The sequence below is a fragment of the Micropterus dolomieu genome, linkage group LG22, assembly GCF_021292245.1.
Source record: "Micropterus dolomieu isolate WLL.071019.BEF.003 ecotype Adirondacks linkage group LG22, ASM2129224v1, whole genome shotgun sequence".
NCBI lineage: Eukaryota > Metazoa > Chordata > Actinopteri > Centrarchiformes > Centrarchidae > Micropterus > Micropterus dolomieu.
The window spans coordinates 28,963,456-28,973,260 of record NC_060171.1 but is presented as its reverse complement, the minus strand read 5'-3'; the positions used below and the strand labels follow the sequence as shown (position 1 = coordinate 28,973,260).

At 37.2% G+C, this 9,805-nt stretch overlaps 1 protein-coding gene across 1 annotated transcript in view; it reads left to right on the top strand.

Moving 5' to 3' along the window:
* Nucleotides 1-8,739, top strand: part of LOC123962233 (cytochrome P450 2C15-like) — a 29,935-nt gene extending 21,196 nt beyond the window's left edge. The window contains exons 7-11 of the mRNA XM_046038263.1: nt 1,534-1,669; nt 4,080-4,165; nt 4,529-4,630; nt 4,840-4,981; nt 7,061-8,739. Of these exons, the coding sequence (XP_045894219.1) occupies nt 1,534-1,669; nt 4,080-4,165; nt 4,529-4,630; nt 4,840-4,981; nt 7,061-7,248 (654 nt within the window). The 3' untranslated portion in view covers nt 7,249-8,739. The remainder of the gene's footprint in view (nt 1-1,533; nt 1,670-4,079; nt 4,166-4,528; nt 4,631-4,839; nt 4,982-7,060) is intronic.
* Nucleotides 8,740-9,805: the final 1,066 nt, after the last annotated feature.

The window sequence follows — 9,805 nt, the reverse complement described above, 5'->3', positions numbered from 1 at the left end:
CTCCTTGTAATAGCTGGAAGTTTAGAGGGACGGCCGGGTCTTCGTAGATTTGCAGTGGTCTGATACTCCTTCCATTTCAATATTATCACTTGCACAGTACTCCTTGGGATGTTTAAAGCTTGGGAAATCTTTTTGTATCCAAATCCGGCTTTAAACTTCTCCACAACAGTATCTCGGACCTGCCTGGTGTGTTCCTTGTTCTTCATGATGCTCTCTGCGCTCTAAACGGACCTCTGAGACTATCACAGAGCAGGTACATTTATACGGAATCACACAGGTGGATTCTATTTATCATCATTAGTCATTTAGGTCAACATTGGATCATTCAGAGATCCTCACTGAACTTCTGGAGAGAGTTTGCTGCACTGAAAGTAAAGGGGCTAAATAATTTTGCACGCCCAATTTTTCAGTTTTTTATTTGTTAAAAAAGTTTGAAATATCCAATAAATTTCGTTCCACTTCATGATTGTGTCCCACTTGTTGTTGATTCTTCACAAAAAATTACAGTTTTATATCTTTATGTTTGAAGCCTGCAATGTGGCAAAAGGTCGAAAAGTTCAAGGGGGCCGAATACTTTCGCAAGGCACTGTAAACAACAGAGGTTCCACGAAAGACTAGAAAATGTGGATACTATACACTAGACTAGAAATGACGTATCCAACCATGAAATGGTAAGGAATAATCTGACGATGAGTTACGTAAAGGTCAGAGTATTTAAGCCATGACTTGATTGGAATATTGAGGCCCAGTTTGTGACTCTGCCAGGTGTCAGGATTTCCATCACACCCAAAACACACCCACTCAGACACGCACTCACGCACACACACACATACACACACACACTCACAGACAAAAAGGGAGGGGAACATGGGAGAAACAATAAAAAAAGACACAGTGCCACTTCAGGGGCTTTGACATTTCTGTCTCTTAGCTCTCTCTTAGCTCTCCTTGGTCTTGCTCTTTCAACATAAAATCTTCCTTCAACTCCATTACATCATTAGACCTATGACCAGTGTTGACTAGTAATATATTACAAGTTCTGAGTAACTTGCCCGACACTGCCTACGACACTCAACAAACATATACTCGGACCCAAATTGTTAACAATTTCTCTTTCTCTACACTAAGTTCTAATATTCTTTCATAACTTGCATCTGTTTATTCCATATCTGTATATTTTTTATTAAATTTATCAACTGTATATTTTTCCTGTAGCACCATATCACCAAAGCAAATTCCTTGTACATGTAAAATACTACTTGGTAGTTAAGCTCTTTCTGATTGTGATTCTAATTGTTGTTGTATATCGCATGGATGTGACGTTGCTATTCCAACCGCCGCTGGCAGTGTTCCAATTGGTATTGCGAATGCAAACAGAAAAAAAGCCCTTGAAGGTAATAGTTCTTGGGGCAGCTCTGCAGTAGGCATTTTCTCTCAGAACTCTTTGGTCCGAAAAATATCAGTATTATTATCTAAAGATATAATTGAATTTAATGTCTGCATATCTTAAAACAATCATTCTCCTCTTTTTAGAGAGGCCATGGTGCTTCATTTTCAGAAGATGAACTGACCATGTACACTATAGATCTTTACTTTGCTGGCACTGACACAACTTCCAACACCCTGCTTACTGGTTTCCTTTATCTAATGACCTACCCACACATACAAGGTATGCCTGTTCTACCACTGTCTTTCTATCTAAAATGTGCATCTGTATCATGCATCAATCTTCTTCCTTGCTAGCTGCTACCTACCTGTGTGAAAATGGCATGAGCTAGTAGTTCCATGCTAAGTGGAATGCACAGGGTACTCAGCCATTTTAAGTGAGATTCAAAACCAAATCAAATGGAGGTTTTGTAATGGTATCAGTTTCTGTTTCAATATAAATTCAATAATTTGTTTCAGTAAATGTCCACAGTAGCAGCAGGTATCCGAGGTGTTTATGTTACCAGGTAAGGGTGTGACAAGACACTCAGCTCACAAGACTCAATATTGAGATGAAATTTTAACACAATTTTTTAGAAGATTTTGAGCATTATACTTAATTTCCTGCATTTGGATGAATTTTTCTGCACCAATTTCGTTATTTATGTAAAGGGAAACACACAATTCATGTGGCAGGAGACAAATGAAAATATAAAAATATAACAGAATATAATGCAGTAAGGCTCTCATTCGTTTCATTCATTCTTCATTCATCCTTACTGAGTCAACGCATGTGCTTGCATGATTCAGTCTTCCCTCCTCTCATGAGTGTTTTGTCTGGGGAAGTAACCTCTTTGTGATTAACCCTCAATGATAAATTAATTCATTTTAATTCAGTTATAAACACCTGGACTTTAATAGCTCCTGTGTTTCAGCAGGTTTTCTGCTCATGTACAAAACTTTCTGCACATTCAAAATGTCTCCCACATATCTGTGTCCTCTGAAATGTTGAGAAAAAGCTTTAAAACTAACTTAAGAGACTAATGTCATCATTTAATGAAAATTCATAATAATTAAGTTTACCTAACGCAATGAGTAAGTGACGTCTGTCTTGGTGACGTTTCAGGGTGTATGAATGGAAGAATTTTGTCAAGGGAAGTTCCCTCAACCGACATTCCTTGAGCTGGTCATGCACACTGTGGATCAGAACGCAGCCATGGTCTTTTTGAGTCATGTTTCAATTCAGTTCAATTCAGTTCAATTCAAATTAGCTTTATCGGCATGAATGTGTAACAACAATACTGCCAAAGCATCATACAAACTACATAAGAACAATCAACCCCATACATTTCATTAAACAAGTAATTAAAGTGTAAATTAATCAGAGCGTATGTGTGTTTGTGTGAAAAAATAAAAATATATTAAAAATAAAATAAATAAAGAAAACAGTAAGCTGGGATGTTAAAAAAATAAAAATATATTACAAATAAAATAAATAAATAAAACAGTAAGCTGGTATGTTAAAAAAATAAAAATAAATGAAACATTTAAATTAAATAAATAAATAAAACGGTAAGTGTGTGTGTGTGTGTGTGTGTGTGTGGTGTTAAAAAAAAAAGTATATTGAAAATAAAATAAATAAATAAAACAGTAAGCTGGTGTGTTTGTGTGTGTGTGTGTGTGTTAAAATATATATATTAAAAATTAAAATAAAATAAATAAATAAAACAGTAAGCGTGTGTGTGTGTATGTTAAAAAAATAAAAATATATTAAAAATAAAATAAATAAACAAAACAGTAAGCACGCGTGTGTGTGTGTGTGTTAACAAAAATAAAAATATATAAAAAAAACTAAAATAAAATAAATAAATGAAACAGTAATGTGTGTGTGTATTAATAGACAAAAGTTTTTTTTAATTATTAATTGATTAAATAATAATAATAATAATAATAATAATAAATTTTAAAAAAAGAAATCAGTATCAAATGTAAAAACAAAACAATTACTAAAATATCAAACGATCAAAATAATAATTTTACAATTACTTTAAAAGCCTGAGGTTCCACTGGTTGTCCTCACTTCATGGCATGAGGAGACATATTTTGTAGCAATTATTTCACATTTGGGCATTTCTCCCAGTAAATAGGGGAGTTTCTGTGTGTCTGATATGAATTCGAATTCGGGGTATATTTGGGAAATGTTTGCAAAGTGTTTTTGTCTTAGTGTTTTATATTTGGGGCATGAGGCTAGAAAGGTTTCTTTCTCTTAAGAAACCATCTTTGGTTGTTCATAAATAATACAGGCAAGAGCCAGACCAATTATTTGCTCTCTAATGCTGCACCTGCGTGTATCCAAATCAAATGTGGACAGTTAATTTACAAGAATGAAGCACATATAGATAGGTAAGGTAAAGGCACTTTACTGGGGAAACCGGAGCCCCAAGAGGAAACCCTCGCAGACATGGGGAGAAGATACAAACTCCACACAGAAATGCCTGGGACAGGGTGCGAACCAAGGACCAGGCTGTGAGGCCACAGTGCTATCTACCGAGCCACCGTGACAGATAACTGTGACAGATAGTTCTGTCCAGTGATTATTACCTAAATGATTCAGCGATACAGCATTTATCACTATAATTCACTGTATCTCTCAGAGTGTTGTCAGCAAGAAATAGACCGGGTGCTGGAAGGGAAGGATCGGGCCAGTTTTGATGACAGACACCACATGCCTTACATGCAGGTACATCATCACTTTGGTTTTTTGTAATTATTTCCCTTTTATTTCATGTGTTCACATGAGTCTGAGTGGCATAATAATTGCTTAAGCATGACACAAAGTAAGAGTGCTTTGCGTATTAGCAAAGGTTACCAGTCTAACTGTCACTCTAGAGGCCCTGTAAAATAAGCAGAACAGAAACTGCCCAGTAGCTTTGGAGATCAGTTTCAGTCACTGCTTTTAAAGAATATCAATTATGGTTTGGTTTACCTATTTGTGTAGACATATTGATGGTGGTTCCCATATTGCAAGTTTATTGGTCAGCTTTTTTGTGGCTTCTTCCCTAAGTCAGATAAAGCATAAAAGTTTAAATCCCTCTGCATCCAGGCTGTGATCCATGAAGTGCAGAGGATAGCCAACACTGTTCCACTTAGTGTTTTCCACTATACGACTAAAGACACAGAGCTCATGGGATATTCCATTCCCAAGGTAAGAAGCAATTGGTGTCAAGTCATTTTTGGCAATAGTGCTGTGGAAACAAACCTTGCAGTATTGTATAGCAGCTGTCTCTACCATACTTAAGTAATAGCACAAACATTAGGTACTTTACTTAGGTAGCTTAAGTGAATCGTAACCGCTTACAAATGTTTTGTGCCTTCCTATATGCCCTTTTTTGTTACGCTTCATTTTCTCCTCAGGGAATGCTGATCATCCCTAACATGATCTCAGTGCTGAGTGAGGAGGGACAATGGAAATTCCCCCATGAATTCAACCCTGAAAACTTCCTCAATGACAAGGGAGAGTTTGTTAAACCAGAGGCCTTCATGCCTTTCTCCGCAGGTATGAGAGAGAACAACAAACCAGCAGTATGGGACTTGTTATGGTATCACACCTGCAGTGACATGCACATATAGAGTTTAATCAAACTGTTATAGAGGTATTTCTTGCTTCCTGCTTTCTTACAGTGCAGACGCTTTGCTGCTTGCTCTTACCTCTGCTTGCATTATTTTGCTTAAACTAGTAAAATTATTGAAAAGGCTGTTTTTCAACAGCTTAGTGCTTTCTTGACACTAAATAACTGTTTTGATGTCTTCCAGTCAGGTTTTCGACCACACCACAGCACTGAGACGGCTCTTAATAAGGTCTTCAATGACATCCATTTAAACACTGACAGTGGAAGAATTTCAGTCTTAGTATTATTGGACCTCAGTGCTGCATTCGACACGGTCGACCACAACATATTTCTGGACACACTTGAAAACTGGGTTGGACTTTCTGGCACAGTACTAAACTGGTTTGAATCCTACTTAAAGGACAGGGACTACTTTGTGTCTATAGGTAATCACACATCTGAGCCAACAAAAATGACATTTGGAGTTTCCCAAGGCTCCATTCTGGGGTCTCTTTTGTTTAACATTTACATGCTTCCACTGGCTCAGATTATGAAAAACAACAAAATATGTTACCATAATTATGCAGATGACACACAGATTTACATAACCATTTCACCAGGGTACGATGATCCCATGCTGAGTAACTGTATTGAGCAGGTCAACGGCTGGATGTTCCAGAATTTTCTTCAATTGAACAAAGATAAAACTGAAGTTATTGTTTTTGGAGCCAGGGAGGAACAATTGAACGTCAGTGCTTGACTTCAATCTGTAATGTTAAGAACCACAAATCAAGCCAGAAATCTTGGTGTAGTCATGGACTCAGACCTGAATTTGAGGAGCCACATTATGACAATTACAAAGTCAGCATACTATCACCTGAAGAATATATCACGAATTAAAGGACTTATGTCTCAGCAAGACCTGGAAAAACTTATCCATGCATTTATCTTCAGTCTACTCGACAACTGTAACAGAGTCCTTACAGGGCTCCCTAAGAAATCCATCAGACAGCTGCAGCTGATTCAGAACGCTTCTGCTTGAGTCCTCACTAAGACCAAAAAAGTGGATCACATCACTCCAGTTCTGAGGTCTTTACATTGATTTCAAAATCCTGCTGTTAGTTTATAAAGCACTAAATGGTTTAGGGCCAAAATACATTTCTGATCTTCTGCTTCGTTACGAACCATCCAGACCTCTCAGGTCATCTGGGGCAGGTTTGCTTTCTGTCCCCAGAGTCAAATCTAAACAAGGAGAAGCAGCGTTCAGTTATTATGCTCCGTATATCTGGAACAAAATCCCAAACTGTCAGTTCTTTTAAATTAAGACTGAAGACTTTTCTTTTTATCATTGCTTTTAATTAAATATTTAAGATTTTTCTTTTTACCTCTGCCTTTAACTAGTAGATTGATAACTTACACTGCACTGTAACATTTACTGTATTGTTTTCTTTTTCTTTGTTTTTAGCTTTTTACCATTGCTTTTAATTAAATAATTACACAGTGAGAAATGAGTAGGTAATTGAGTGAAAAGATAATGAGAGTGAGATTGAACAGAGTGAAGGAAGTGGTCTTAAATCTCGCGCCTGAGTGATTTGCAGGAACCTCTGTCCACCTGTAAACGCGCAAGTGGGTCCAGAGTATAACTGGATCAAAGTGGCCTGCAGACAGACATGTCCTGGTTTCTCTGTAGTGTCCGAGGGTTTTTGGGAGTTTCAGTGGACCCAAAGATTGCTATGGACCCGAGTACAGACTAGCTCTGTACTTCTCTGTTTATTCTCTTTTCAAAATAATTGTAACTCAATTATTTGCTCAACCCCTCAGCCTGTTTTTATTTTCCATTAAACTCTTTTAACCCTGATTGTACACTGCACTGTAACTTTTATTATTTTTTCAATTTCCCTATGTTGCTTTTAAACTTTTTTTATATTTCCCTGTTGCTTTTATGTTTTATGTAAAGCACTTTGAATTACCTTGTTGTTGAAATGTGCTATACAAATAAACTTGCCTTGCCTTGCCTTATGTCTCAGGTCCTAGGATGTGTCTTGGAGAGGGTCTGGCTCGTATGGAACTCTTTCTCGTCATGGTGACGCTGCTGAGGAAGTTCAAGTTCATCTGGCCTGAGGATGCAGGGGTGCCAGACTACTCTCCGGTCTATGGGGTCACTTTAAGTCCCAAACCTTATCACATGAAGGTCCAGCTTAGGGCAACACAGTAAGGCGGTCTGCAGACACACGGCAGACACAGTGGAGACTGACCCAGATTAACACAAGCAGCCATTAATTCCTGAGAACAAATATGCTGAATACAATACAGGGCTTTCTGTGCTACGCTTAATGACAGTCAACAGTACACATAGTGAAATGTGCCAAAAGGTGGGTGAGCATACTTATGGCACCCCAGAATGAATATTATATGATGTTTTGACCTACCAGTAGATCCTGCTGTGGGTATCAGGCTTTGCCATCATTAAACTACTGAGCCTGATGTACCTTAAAACCGCTGTTAAATCTAAAGCTAAGAGCAGATACTTGGCAGCTTGACTGGCCTTAAATGATGTATATATATTGTATCTACTTAGGTTCTGAAATATGAATGCCATGGCCCACTCAGTAGTCCAGCCACCATCACCGTATCTGGTTCCACTAGCCTTATCAATAGCCACTTGTTATCATAGACAACTTTGTGTCCTCAACGGCCCATATACTCTGTGGAGTTCTGCAGGGTTCAATCCCTGATCCTATCCGTTTCTCACTCTAAATGTTACCTCTAGGCAACCTGGTTAGTTAGTTCACTTGCATCTCCCACCACTGCTATGTTGATGACATATATTTCAGTTAAGCCATGCGATCTTGGTAACATTGGTGCCCTCCATAACAGCATGGCTGATATTAAGGAATGGATGTCACTCAACTTCTTTCAGCTACATCCAGACAGAAGTGAGGTTCTCCTTATTGGTCCTAACAAGTTTGTCTCTGATGTAAAACCCTGTACTGGTCCTTTTGCCACCAATATTAAACCCTCCTCAAGAAACCTGGATGTAATCTTTGACCAAAACCTGAACTTAGAGCCTCACATAAACAAGCTTGTGCAAACCTGCTCCCGAACATTGCAATCTTAATGCTATCAACCACAGAGCTAGAACTACTTATTAATTTTGTAGAATGATTTATTCATACCCATTTTCCATGTCTTGACTACTGCAATCTTCTCTCCTGTCTCAACCAAGCAGCCCTTTCCTTATTTACTATGACAGCGTACAATACACATAGTAAATTATGCCAATCAAGCATCATATCTACATTATATCTGCTTAGGGTAAGCTTTTAATGAACTGTGCATCCATTAAGTAGATAATTCTTACTGCATAATTGTGTAATTCACTGAGATGTCCTCCCACAAAGAACAAGAGTAAGTCACACAATTCAGCAAGTGCCCCAAAACAGCTTGTTAACTTTGAAATGGCAAAGCCCTCTAGCAGCCGGAGTAATTATGATGAATTATGATGATGAGCCTGAGGAGGTCTGGTGACAACGTTGTAGAGCAGAAAAGTCCACATAAAGGAGGAGCTTGAGATGGATAGATGTGTCAACAAAAGATCGGACTTTAAAAAGAGAGCCTGCTGTTTGTTTCGCATTTCAGTGTAATAAAAAAAACAGTCAACTGAATTTTTTGAATGAATGACCGAGATTTATTACTGTGACTAGTGCTGAACAATTTTGAAAATAAATATAATTGTGATTAAAATAAATAATTGTGATTATTTTGACTGATACTGGAATTGTGATATGATTTTTATTATCATTATTCTCATTTTCATTTAAAGCATTAAAAAATTTATCATGGTATGATATTTTTCAGGAGATCTGCTATGCTTTTCCATATTTTATGACATATCTACATTGTTACAGTGTTGGATGTTCATGTTAAACGTGGCCAAAGCTTCAAATACTGAAATCCCTGAAAGCAAAAACCTCAGATGTCCTCCTGTTCTGAAGGCCAGTTTTCCATCTATGGTCATGGTCATTAATTTATAAATTTTGACACACATATCACAAATATTGCACCTCAAACAATTTGTAAATTATAGTAGGCAATATTGTGATTACTATAACATTTTGATCAGTTCTTCAGCCATAACTTTAACCATGACAACAAAGGTCCCCTAACCTTAACGAAATAGACATTTTAACCTAAATCATAATATTTCTCTGAGGTAAGTTGTTTTTGTGCCATAGACTTGAAAAATAAATCAAAGAACAGATATATTATTCAACAGTGATTTTGAAATGGTTACGTAATGAACAGACGAATGATGGTGTCCAATAGGGGAGTCAGATCAGAAAATGCTTCTATGTGCTGATCTAGAGGGTGTGGACAAGCAATGTATTTTGTTGTTAGTAATATGTGTACTTACTGCTTACTCATGTATTCAAATTACATGCTTTGATATATAATTGATTTACATGGAACTAATGACGGAGGCTACTCTGGCCAATTTGTCATGCCATGAGTATTTTAATGATTTGCATTTATCAGTAACAAAAACTGCTGCAATATTAAATTACAATATCGGTCTTCCTTTTATGTCTCCTGTTTTGGTTGATAGACATTAAACACAAAAAAGGTACTGAAGTTTTACTATGGGGCTGTTCTGGTGGATTGCATTTGCTGTCCATAGTGCAGATTGAACCTCCTAAAACAGACTGTCCTTCCTATCTTTTAAAGAGGCATACTTACTTTATTTTGTGTGTATTCACCCTTGTGCTATGGAC